At 45.4% G+C, this 13241-nt stretch overlaps 1 protein-coding gene across 1 annotated transcript; it reads right to left on the reverse strand.

The window, feature by feature from the left end:
• Positions 1-3853: 3853 nt before the first annotated feature.
• On the reverse strand, positions 3854-7271 carry LOC123097732 (uncharacterized). Its single transcript, XM_044519554.1, has 7 exons — positions 7135-7271; positions 6784-6827; positions 6150-6276; positions 5726-5922; positions 5004-5319; positions 4331-4497; positions 3854-4227 (listed from the first exon to the last, which is right to left on the reverse strand). The coding sequence occupies exons 2-7, from the start codon at positions 6803-6805 to the stop codon at positions 4079-4081; spliced, it is 978 nt and encodes a 325-aa protein (XP_044375489.1). The 5' UTR covers positions 6806-6827; positions 7135-7271; the 3' UTR covers positions 3854-4078.
• Between the last annotated feature and the right edge of the window lie 5970 nt (positions 7272-13241).

Here is a 13241-nt window from a genome sequence, read left to right on the forward strand (position 1 = left end):
GTATTTTTTTTTTCTATATGTGTTTGCACATTTACTCATTCAGCAATTCGACATGTTATCAAATCTGTTTCTGATAGGTAATTTGATGAGCTTTCTGTCGATAAGGTTTTTAATCATATTTTTTATGGACTGTGATGGGATAAGGTGAATGTTTTTTTTGGTTTTGAGAACCATATCCTGGTATTCTGACGATGTAGATGAGCCTGAGAATTTCCGTCTTGTACCTCTTGGTTTATAATCAGTGCGGGGTACTCATAATCGACCCTTTTATGAGAGATTGTTCCTATGATCGACCTGACGATAATGCTTCATGTTGCAAATGTTGAATTCTTGACCCCCATGTTGTGTTGTGGTTCCTGTGAGTTTATCCATCATGTTATGTTCTGTGCTGCAGTTCTCTTGAAATGCCATACTGAACCTGTTCAGTGTTCAAGAAGCAGCCTGAAAGCTGCTGCTGTGTCAACCTGTTGACAGCATTCATCAGGCCGTACATGGTTTGTCGCCCAACATGTCCTACTCCCAGGTCAATGCCATCTGAACTGGTTAACAGTTACGCCCTCCGTTCTAAAATAGATGACTCAACTTTGTACAAAGTTGAGTCATCTATTTTGGAACGGAGGGAGTAGTTGTGTGCTTCTGTTCAACGGTTGTGCGACTCCGACAGTGACCGCGGCTCACTGAGGTGACCGAGCACCAGCTTGGGACAAATGAAATGTCGTGGACCTGGACCTGGCGCTTCATTGTACGACGCCATGTCAGATGAAACACCAGCTTTAATATTACTTGGGCAGGAGACATGTCATATATAAAACTGGACATGGCTAATAGGTGCTTCATACCTGTGATAGAATAATGGCCGACTAACCGTGGCCTCTCTATTATTCAGCAACAAGTGTAAATCAGGGACGAATCCATGCAAATTATCAGATAAAGTTTGCATCTTGTCCTAATCTCCTTTTATGTGTAATGTTTCTGAAAGTTCTCTTCTACAATATTCATCCATTTTCCTTGTCTTTCTTACTTTTCATGGTCACATTTTCAAGCATTGTTTTTTGATATATTAAGAACATTTGTTGCATGCCGTTCTCGCTTTCAGAATGCTTATGCTGGCAACTATGGTGTTACATTTGTTATTTCTCTGGTCTGCATTTATGCTTTACGAAGGAGGTGGCATGTTCAGTAGCCATCGCCCTGTTTAACAGTGTTTGGTTCAGACAAAAAGTTCTTGAGCATGACAAAGCATTGTGGTTATAAATTGTTGTTGAGGATGTTTACATGTTCCTTGAGGTTGCTGATGGAAGATGCATGGTTAGCTGCTCTGTTCCTGGACCGACTTACCTCTGCCCTGCTGGAGACCAGGTTGTATTATCTCCTGCTTCTTTGTGTATTATGTACATAAGTATGCCAATAATTATCCATGCCTTTCCTTTCTATCATTCCACTTTTCTTGCATTTTATTTGTATGCATAAGGAAGCTGGTGCATGCCATTCTTGCTTTCATGACAGTAATACTGATTACAGTGTGATGTTAGAGTTGTAATTTCTCTGATCCGCCATTCTGCTTTGCCGAGGAGCTGCAATATTCAGCAGCCATCCCATTTCTGACAGTGTTTATTTGTTAACTGAACTTATGCCCATTCTTTTACTGGAGCTGAACAAAAAATGACTATTGGTGTTCAAGAGTACATTGCTGCTTCGTTTTTTTTCTCTATGTTTGCACATTTAGCGATTCGACATCTTATCAAATGCAACTCCAGAGTACATTGTCGGTTCAGATTATCACATTTGATTATAGGTCCTTTTAAAGATTGTTTCCATGATTGACCTGACGACAATGCTTCATATTGCAAATGATTGATTCCCATGTTGTGCTGTGGTTGCTGCGAGTATCATCAAGTTATGTTGCGGTGTTGCAATTGCGCTTGCTCAGAAATACCATACTGCACTTGTCCACGTCATTCAGAAGTCTTGTTTCCATAACGCTAATACTGATCACAGTGTGATGTTACAATTCTTATTTCTTTGATCTTCCATTCTGATTTGCAGAGGAGCTGCAATGTTAATCTGCCATCACACCTAATAGCAGTGTTTATTTGTTAACTGAACTTATGCCCATCGTTCTATTGGAGTTGAACACAAATTGATTATATTCTCCAGAACACGCAAAAGGCCTGAGTGTCATTATATTGAGTGAAAGGAGAGTTGTACACAAGAGGGAGAGTACACTGACAACACCAAAAACATCACCGCTTACATGCAAGCTCACATCCACTCGACGCCCTGCTCAACGTATCTCTCTGAAAACCCTGCCACTGCTTGCTTGCCTATCTAGCGAAAAGTCTGCACGAATCTTATTTGCCACTTCTGAAGCCAAGCTCTATCATCTTTGATCCATTATTAGTCGCAGTTTGAATCGGAAAGTCATGTGCGCCGGTTGAAGCGATTTAGAAGTTACATAGTTGGACTGCTAATCGAAACTCATTTGGTGAACCTGTTGTAGGACAGCTGCTGCTGCTGCTGTCGAGGCCAGAGACGCGTCTGAAATTCCCAGGTAGGTCATCCACGACTCTACCAGGCTTACCTGTAGCTGTGGACTGAAAATCTAATGGACACGCATGGCACTATGCTGTGTTGAGCCATTGCACACCAAAGGATCACAGGGGAGAGGGTGCCACTCACTCAACAACAACAACAGTCACCAAATTATAATAGCCTCTGCTGTGTTACCTGAATGTTGTCACAGGACAGGAAGAAGTGCAATTTGACATTTCAAAAGAGGAAATAGACAGCACAACTGCAGCACCGTAACATAACTGATGAATGCTCACGTAAACCACAGCACAATAAGGGCAACCAGTGACGTCTCATTTGCAACATGAAGACTTAAAAAAGGGTAAATAAATGTGGCAGTGATAAATCATGCCGATTATCATGTGAGGAATCAATATTAAATGGGTGTAAATAAATGTGGTAGTGATACAGTGGTAAAAAGTGAAAAGAAACAAATTAGTCTTATTTGAATGGATCGCTCTCAAAGAGAAGAAAATGTGGCCGGACGGTTCGATGGAGGCTTGTTGTGGCCGGCCTATTGGGTCTCGGCGCTGGGACCGGCCAGGGGTGCGGAAGGCCGATCCTTTCCGCCTGTCTCTGCGGTTGGGGTAGCGGTGGGGCTCGGGGGACGTGGTGTCAAGGTCTTGGATTCCGGGGCGGCGGCCCTGGTGGTGGTGGCACAGTGCTCCTGGGCAGAGCTCGTGCCTCGGTGCTGCCCGGTTGGCACGGCCGTGTGGGCGGCATGGTAGCCGGGTTGTGGCGTTCGGTGGCGGTGAGGGTTGGCCGGGGTGAAAACCTACTCTATCTTCGGACGGACTGGCGACGGCGTAGATCGCTCCCTTCTTGAAGGTGTCGTCGCGGCTATCATTGCCTGTCGTGTTGCTCCAGGGGAAACTCTAATCCTTGGATCGGACGGTGGTGGCGTTCCGGTGTTGTATCCTTCTTGAAGGCACCGCCTTGGAGCCCACGGTTCGTCATATGCGGCTTCACTTCTTCGCGGTCGTGTTCACGGCTGAAGCCCCCGGCGGTTCTTGTAGTGCTAGGGAGTGTGTTGCTGCACTCAGCGCCTATGTATCCAGCCTTGGGTGTGTGTGTGCGTTTGTGTTAGGTGAGTGTGGTTGTATCAGGCACTGTTGGTCTATGCTTTATATATAAAGCGGGGCGAAAGCCTTTTTCGGTAAGAGAAGAAAACAATCAACGCCTTACAGTTTATATGAATTTGTAGCAAGTCCACTAACGTTTTTGGCCGACATTTGAAAATGCTTGAGACCCTGAAGATGGGATCATGGAACCAAATGCAAACGAAACTCATCAAACTGACATGATCGATGGAACATCATCCATACACAAATTGAGGTACTTGCAAATAATATATTAGAGACAATATACCTAGTAATCATTTCTCGACTTCTTGTGAACTAGTTCATCTTTAATACTCCTACTATATAAGAACTTTAAACAAATCAACACCACCATCAACTCCAGGATGAAGGCATATTAACTCTACATCAGGCCACGAGGTAAGCATCTAGCAATCACTGGATGACCCAAAGATAGTAAGATCAGCCTTGATGACACAGTTCGATTCTATAAGATAGCCTCTGGACAGATCCTGGAGTTCCTTGAGTGGCAAGAAGTCGGACCATGACCAGCCTTGACTAAAACGCACCAAGAGACCTGCCATCACCAGAAAAGTAAGATGAACTGTAATTATCAAGGGGTTACAGCTTACAAACAGTAATTCACACACTGTACTGGTAGTTGCTAAGGACAACTTAACCTGAAGTTCTTTCGTAGTATTTCCCATTCTTTTGGTCCAGGATGGACAGACTCATTTGAAACACCTTCCTGGACTCCATAAAGAGCTCATCCGAGGACTCCGGGTACAAACCCAAGGCGAGGCAATCAGTGCTGCTCTTGCCACCACGCGGATACATGCCCATGTACCTGTTGATAAGAATGGGAAGTGATACTTCATATACAATTGGGTACCCGCGGAAATTTATTTGAAGAATGTGGTTAGTTATGAAATCAGAAAGTTGTGGCTGAGCTTGGGTGTAGGCAGGTACACCGTATACCCATTAACTTTGAACACGACTTGGTGGCATTACAATTAGAGTCTTACAATTATACAAAAAAACTGAGCAAAACATGACTACAGTACAATTTAATAATAATGTTATTGTAAATATACTAGAAGAAGTAGAGTTATTTGGTTCCATGCTTAAAGATCAAACTAAAAATAGACCTTGCTGCCTTGCACAAAGACATGACCATCGGCTATCGGTAATGTCCATTGACACAAAGCACTAAAAAATGCTTCTGTCCACTGTGAAGTAACTACTAACAAGGTATGGTAAGCTAAAACATATGTATAAGCAACAATGTCGGATAACACATGCATAGTATTTATAGAGAGAGAATTTGTGATGCAACTGGTAATAGGTGAATACCATTTATGCCCGCAAACTTCAAATGTAGGAGAACGGACAAAGTGCTGAGAGTCCAATTCTAGGAAATTGTTCATGGTCCAAGTGTATGTCCCTTTGATGAATCCCTTCTTCTGGACAAAGAGGTTCTGAACTGTGGTAGCCTTTTTCTGAACCACGGCAGACTTCATTTCGGGAGAAGAGACGTCAATTTTTAATATCTCCACACCAAAGACACAACTATCATCAACCAGAAAAGCAGATGATTTCAGTAGCTCCTCAAGAGGAATCAAGCATTCCTTGTTCGAGTAGGTATTCTTGACATCGAAGTTGTAGCTAGCTGTGTTTAGGTAAAAGTTGAAAATTAGAGAAATAAACACTTGAAATATCCAAATTAACAAATAATCAACCTTTTCCCGCAAAAAATAATACAATCAACTGAGTTCAAAGTAGAGAAATCCATCTAAATAATGATTCTCAGAAAGCATGCATATGTACTCTAGAAGGTTGTCCCAATCAAAAAGAGTCTCAAGTGTGACACACAGTACAGAAGGTCGATGGATAAACTTAACAGCGAAGAAAATATGAAACGACTTGTTAATGGGCAAAGTAATTGATCATGTTACGACATTGATAGGTATTGATTTGTAATGATGGAATCTATAGCTCTAACTGGTGATGCAGTCGACTATGTACCCCCAGCTAAGATGATGGATGTACTTGAACAAACACATTCACGCGTCTACCTTTGCATCCACGATACATTCCTTTCGAATGGTTGAATATTGACAACTGAAACACTGCATGCACCGTGTGACCTGGCTCCAAGCCTCCCCGGAATATCATAAGAGAAAGAGCAACATATGGATTTCCTTTATCATCTTGTTTGCGATTTGGAGACACTTGAGCTTCTTGATTGTGCTTTGGAGTCACTTGCAGGCACCTGCGAAGGGAATTGAAGAAAAACGAAGTAAGCCTAGAAGTCATAACTGAATGAGTATAAGCCTAATTTCTTCACATGATGCATCCTCAAGGTTCATTGTCCGGCTGTTTTCATGGGTTTGCGTGATTGTGATTAATATTTCAACATGACTGAAACATGACCGTATGATATTTACACATCTATAATACGTTAATTTTGCAAAGTTCCTTTTGCGTTATGATGCGTACCACTTGTGCCCAAAGCAGTGAAAAAAAGAAGATATCGCCGAGGTAGCTTTCGTCTCAAGCAGCGCTGAGAAGTCATGCACCTTCCATTCTAAATCTGGAACATGGGTCTTTCCTAGACGCGCGGGAGCTGAAATTTGACAAGTGCATAAATCAAAATTATATAACAGAGAAAAAAAAGGATAGTAAATTTATGTGCAGGTTTGCAGTTCCAGTTAAACAAGTTGCAATATTCACCATGGTGAAAATAGAAGGGTGCAGAATAGTTCTCTATGTTCAGGTTATATGAATGAAAATCTTGCATACAGATACAGTACATGAGCTTTTCTCTTCTTTTTTGTTTGGTTTGAAGAGGCCACTTTTCTCATAAGTATAAACAAATAGTGAGAAAAGTGGCAGGAGTTCAGGTTATTGAACCTGCCCACCTACCCACCGGCGTTCGAGTCCTCCCCATGAGGAATCCACTAGGGTGCTATCCGAGTTTATTCACGGAGAGATCTCACTTCTACCTAAGAAAGTCAAGGGAGAGATCTCACCGTGTATTTATAAGGGATTAATTGTTGTGAATTTCTAGTCTGACTTTTCGTTTATAGCAGAAACGATCTGAGGTTCAATCACAAAGGGCGGGCGAACATACCTGTGCTTCCGGAGTTGCCCATAGCTCCGCTCCTCCCTCTTCCCCTGCAAGTGAAATTGATCATCGGGCCATAGTAAGGGCACAATGAAGAAGATATCTAATCTTGATAATCATGCCTCATAGCAATAGCATGATCACACAGTTACTAAGGCATACAAAAATTATCCATATTGCCGCAATGCAGAGGTACAAGATGAACCTGAAAATAAACTAAACCCGATTTCTTTCGAAGCACGAAGACGATCACCAAGAAAGTCAATACAGTACTTACTAAGTCGCACTGCCAAACCCTGAAAGCCGAAACCCTTCAACGTAAAAGGCGAAAGCAAAAGTGGGATAGAGGAGGAAGACCTGGCTTGACTTGGGCGCGGATTGCACAATGGCTTGGTTTCCTGGGACGGACGGCGTCTTGTTAGGGCTGCGTGCTCAGGGAGAGGGGGATGGGATTTATGGAGGCTGCCTGTGCTCCGTATTCTACAGTTTTGGATTCTAACCAACTCGGGATATATATATCACGACGTAGGAGTAGTTTCCGGTAACCAGACGATTCCGGGATTTAAAACCACTCTGGACACGGCAGTGCACAGACGAAATCTGGACAATGTCCATCTCAAACGCTGCTGATTTGTGAAAAGATTGCAACCTAACGGATGATTTCATCCATCGTCCTTAATCCTGATAGCACTGCTTTTTTAGTAGCAGGCCCACGGCGTCAGCGACTCAGCGTCCCGTTCCGCGGTTTGCGTAGGATTCCGCGTGAACCCTATATCTCCCTTATTGCGAGACCTATTAATTCTAGAAAAATGTTTGAAAACATTCGGATAATTATCTTACTTTTGTACAGTATAAGCCACGCCCGGCAACGTCCGATCCCACGCATATCGTGTGGCGTGGAACGCTTCTGTGTCTTCCCAGGCAAAGGTAGCCCACCTTCGTGAGCTCGTAACATGTACTAGCATGCAGCGTCCTGCGAATGTATTTTTTGACGATCCTTTTTACAGCTGTAATTTTTTTTTTGTTGAGAATCTTTTTACAGCTGTACTTGACACGCAATGCTTTATTTAACACAATATAATTGGAGTCGCTCACATACACGAGCATACACTCATTCACATGAACGCACGCATGCACACCCTCACTACTGGAATTTTCGTATACGCCGGGTGTCGGCGTCTTTGCCGAGAGCCAAAACACGGGCACTCGGCAAAGTAAAGAACGCCGAGAGACCCACTCGGCAAAGGAAATAAATCGGCAAATACATGATGCTGCGGACAGTATTGCTCGGCAAACAGAGTACACTCGGCAAAGGCACTATTTGCCGAGGGCCATCTAGTCACACTCGGCAAAGTATTGCCACGTGGCACATTCGGCGGCAACTAACGGCACGGTGATGGTTGTAACTCTTTGCGGATTTAGTCCCACCTTGCCTATCGACTAGCAAAAATACCTGTTTAGATAGTTCAATAGTCCGCCTGTGGTATTCTAAGAATGGATGCCGACGTCTTTTCAAATTTATGATCCACACTGTTACCGAGAGGGGCGCTCGGTAAGGGAGAAGTTTCCGAGAGTGGCTCTCGGTAATATTAAGGCCACCATCAAAGTTTAGTCCCACCTGGCCTAGAGACAAGCAACAAAACCTGTTTATATAGTGGGATAGTCCAGATGCATTAAGCTTCGGTATTCATTACACTCTTGTTAAAGGAGATGGACTATCACTTTGAATGTTCACCTGTCTCGAGTATATAACATTCAAAGTGATAGGCCATCTTCTTAATGGTGGATGCCGACGTTTTTTAATTAACGGTGTCATCACAGGGCCCTGTAAGTCTATGAGCTAACATCTGGGTATCGAGAGAGAACTTGTCCGGTTTGTGCAGTAAGTGTTGGTCCTGTTTCTCCGTTGGCCTCAAAACTTCTCATGCTCTAAGAGGGGGCAACGCATAGCACGTGCCACGGCCTCGCATGTTTCGGGCACACATGCAATATTCGACAAATTTAGTGCTCTGCTAGGGTTTCATCGCCGGGAATTGCATATCAGCAAGGCAGCACATGAAATCATGCCGGGTAGCGCCATGGGGAATCATTTGTGATGTCCTTGTGGCATGCCTAGGCCTTGCACACACGAGGGAGGGGCATGCCCTGCCACCGGGTTACCGAAAGTACCTCGCATTCCTGATCCAACCGTTGAAATCCTCGGAAAATTGTACGATGGTAGGATTGCTCGGGATCTGGCACGGTGTCATCACAGGGCCTCTGTAGGGTGTGGTAAAAGTTTGGACGCGTTTCGAGTAAGCCTCCCCTGAGGTTGCGTGTAAACCGCACCGCCTACGAGCTAACATCTGGGTAGCGAGAGGGAACTTGTCCGGTTTGTGCAGGAAGTGCTGGTCCTATTTCTTCGTTGGCCTCGAAACTTCTCATGCTCTAATAGGGGGAACCGCATGGCATGTGCCACGGCCTCGCATTTTTCGAGCACACATGCAATATTCGACAAATTTAGTGCTCTGCTAGGGTTTCATCGCCGGGAATTGCATATCAGCAAGGCGACACATGAAATCATGCCGGGTAGCGCCATAGGGATCATTTGTGATGTCCTTGTGGCATGCCTAGGCCTTGCACACATGAGGGAGGGGCATGCCCTGCCATCGGGTTACCGGAAGTACCTCGGTGTCATTCCTGATCCAACCGTTGAAATCCTCAGAAAATCGTATGATGGTAGGATTGCTCGGGATCTAGCACGGTGTCATCACAGGGCCTCTGTAGGGTGTGGTAAAAGTTTGGACGCGTTTCGAGCAAGCCTCCCCTGAGGTCGCGTGTAAACCGCACCGCCTATGAGCTAACATCTGGGTATCGAGAGGGAACGTGTCCGGTTTGTGCAGGAAGTGCTGGTCATGTTTCTTCGCTGGCCTTGAAACTTCTCATTCTCTAAGAGCGGGAACCGCATGGCACGTGCCATGACCTCACATTTTTTGGGCACGCGTGCAATATTCGACAAATTTATTGCCCTACTAGGGTTTCATCGCTGGGAATTGCAGGTCAGCAAGGCGACACATGAAATCATTCTGGGTAGCGGCATGGGGAATCATTTGTGATATCCTTGTGGCATGCCTAGGCCTTGCACAGATGAGGGAGGGGCATGTCCTGCCACCGGGTTACCAAAATTACCTCGATGTCATTCATGATGCAACCGTTGAAATCCTCGGAAAATCGTACGATGGTAGTATTGCTCGAGATCTGGCACGATGTCATCATATGGCCTCTGTAGGGTGTGGTAAAAGTTTGGACGCGTTTTGAGTAAGCCTCCCTTGAGGCCACGTGTAAACCGCACTGCCTACGAGCTAACATCTGGGTATCGAGAGAGAACGTGTCCGGTTTGTGTACGAAGTGCTGGTCCTGTTTCTCCATTGGCCTCAAAACTTCTTGTGCTCTAAGAGGGGGCAACCGCATGGCACGTGCCACGGCCTCACATTTTTCGACCTCACATTTTTTGGGCACGCGTGCAATATTCGACAAATTTATTGCTCTACTAGGGTTTCATCGCCGGGAATTGCAGATCAGCAAGGCGGCACATGAAATCATGCCGGGTAGCGGCATGGGGAATCATTTGTGATGTCCTTGTGGCATGTGTAGGAGGATGAGGGAGGAGTGTCATTTCCGATTGCTGCTCTCGGTATGTTTGCCATTTCCGAATGTGTTTTATCCTTTACCGAGCGTGATTCTCGGAAAAGGTGTAAAACCTAGATCTAGGTCCCGTACCTTTACCGAGAGGAGTGTCATTTCCGATTGCTGCTCTCGGTATGTTTGCCATTTCCGAATGTGTTTTATCCTTTACCGAGCGTAATTCTCGGAAAAGGTGTAAAACCTAGATCTAGGTCCCGTACCTTTACCGAGAGCCGCACCGACATACTCTCTCTTTCTCACCCCCCCTCGTGGTCTCTTCTCTCTCTTTTCTCACCGACACCCCCACACCCCACCGGCGCCCCACTTCCTTCGGCCGGCGCCCTTCGCACCGGCACCCCCCGACCCACCTGCGCCCCCAACCCCGCTGGCAACCCCCCAACCCTGCCGGCACCACCTCCCCCTCTCGGTGAGCTTCATCCCCCTCCCTATCTTGTATTTATGCATGAGTGTATGTATGGATGTGTGGATTTTTATATGGATGCAAGGATTGATGGATGCATGGATGTATGAACGTATATATGTATGTATTAATTCATGGATTGATGCATGAATTCATGCATGGACTTTTTTTGTAGTAAATTATTTTTGTAGTTTTTGTTATGTATCAATATATATGGATCTATGTATGTATGCATGAATGCATAGATGGATGGAAAGAAGTATGGATGAATGTAGATAATTGCTAATTTTTTGTATAGATAATTGTTGATGCATCTAATAGTTCTTGTTGCTTGTATAGATGCTATGAAGGTCACCCGATGATATTTAACAGATGCCGATTGTTGTCGTAGGGGGTCGCGCTTCCTCTGTTCCTCCTTTGTGATCTTTTCATGGTAGGAGCATCAGAGGAAGAGCGACCATCACAGACAGTCGATGAGAGTTGGATTTGGATGAAGAAAATCGACTTTTGATGATGGCGGTCAATCTTGGGCGAGTTCTTATTGTGATATACATTTGTCACGCACGATGGACTCGCCCAACTTGACCATCATCGAAATTCAAAATATCCGTGAGATAGTGTCCACCATATATACCACCACCAGAGAGAGTTCCACCATATATACGTGAGAGTGATGAGAGTTGTTCTTGGAGAAAGAATTTCGACTTTTGACGATGGCGGTTGATCTGTGCGAGTTCATCCTATGATATACATTTTTCACGCACGATGGACTCACCCAGCTTGGCCATCACCGAAAGTCGAATTATCCGTGAGATAGTGTCCACCATATATACCACCACGAGAGAGGGTTCCACCATATATATACGTGAGAGAGATGAGAGTTGTTCTTGGAGAAAGAGATTCGACTTTTGACGATGGCGGTCGATCTGCGCGAGCTCATCCTGTGATATACATTTTTCACGCACGATGGACTCGCCCAGCTCGACCATCACCGAAAGTCGAAATATCTGTAAGATAGTGTCCATCATGATTAATTTGCTTAGAAGTAATTGTGGGAGTCCTGTACTAGGGGGTCCTCGGGCATCCGGACTATTGGATGTGGGCCGGATTGATGGGCCGTCGAGATACAAGACGGAAGATCTCCTCTCGTGTCCGGTAGGGACTCCTGTATGCGTGGATGGCAAGTATAGGTGTCCAGATATATTATTCCTTTCTGTAAAACCAACTTTGTAGAACCCTAAGCCCCTTCGGTATCTATATAAACCGGAGGGTAGATCGGAGGCAGGATCACAACATTGCTAGGCTAGCCAATCTAGGGTTAGCCAACTCGATCTCGTGGTAGATCAACTCTTGTAACCCCTATACCCTCGAATATAATCAAGCAGGAGTAGGGTTTTACCTCCATTAAGAGGGCCCGAACCTGGGTAAACACTCTGTCCTTTGTTCATAGTTACCTTTGGTCCTCAGACATACAACTTGGGCCCCCTACCTGAAATCTTCCGGTTTTGACACCGACATTGGTGCTTTCATTGAGAGCTCTGATGTATCGTCGGTAGAAGGATCGATGTCTCACCTCTTCATCAACAATGATGTTCGGTGGCTTTGTGCTTCGTGCCAACTCGATCGACCGCCTCGAGCAGGTCGACAGTTACGCCCCCGGCCACCAGATCAGGTTTGGAAACCTGAATTATGTTGCTGACATCTGAGGAGATCTGGTCTTCGATGGATTCACGGCCTCGGCTGCTACACTGTACCCCCTCCAAGAAGACTCTTCGGATCCCTTGTTAGATCCTACTATGGGGTCAACACTCATACCTACCCCGGCCTTAGATCCGGGGTGGGTCTCATTGTCCGAAGACGGGAGCGTGAGCCCTGCCGGACCTCTTCCCTTCGTGGAATCCCCGACCAAATACCCAGATGCAATCTTAGACTTAGCTCTAGGCAACCACCCCTAATTGTCGAGGTCTGCGCTCATGGGATCCGATCAGGTGTCCCATGCCGAGCTCAGCCCCGCGGATCCACAGTTTCCGATCCTACTCCCGCTCCTAGACAAGACATTGGGATTGATGCAGGATCTCTCCTTCACCAGAGTTTTTTTCCGAACTGTCCCCAGCTCAGGCAGGAGGCTGAGAGCCAGGAATTTTACACCCCACCCACCATCCACTTAGTAGCCACTATCGAGGACTTAACCGACATGCTGGACTACGCGTCCAAAGGCATCAATGATATGGACGACGATGAAGACGCCGAACCAAGCCAAGTCCCACCCATCACAGGGCATTGGATAGTCACCTCAAGTTATGACATATACATGGTGGACACTCCCGATAAAAAGGACGACGAGGAAAATCAGAACCTTGATGAGGACAAACCCGTCGAT

This window comes from Triticum aestivum, chromosome 1B, assembly GCF_018294505.1.
Source record: "Triticum aestivum cultivar Chinese Spring chromosome 1B, IWGSC CS RefSeq v2.1, whole genome shotgun sequence".
NCBI lineage: Eukaryota > Viridiplantae > Streptophyta > Magnoliopsida > Poales > Poaceae > Triticum > Triticum aestivum.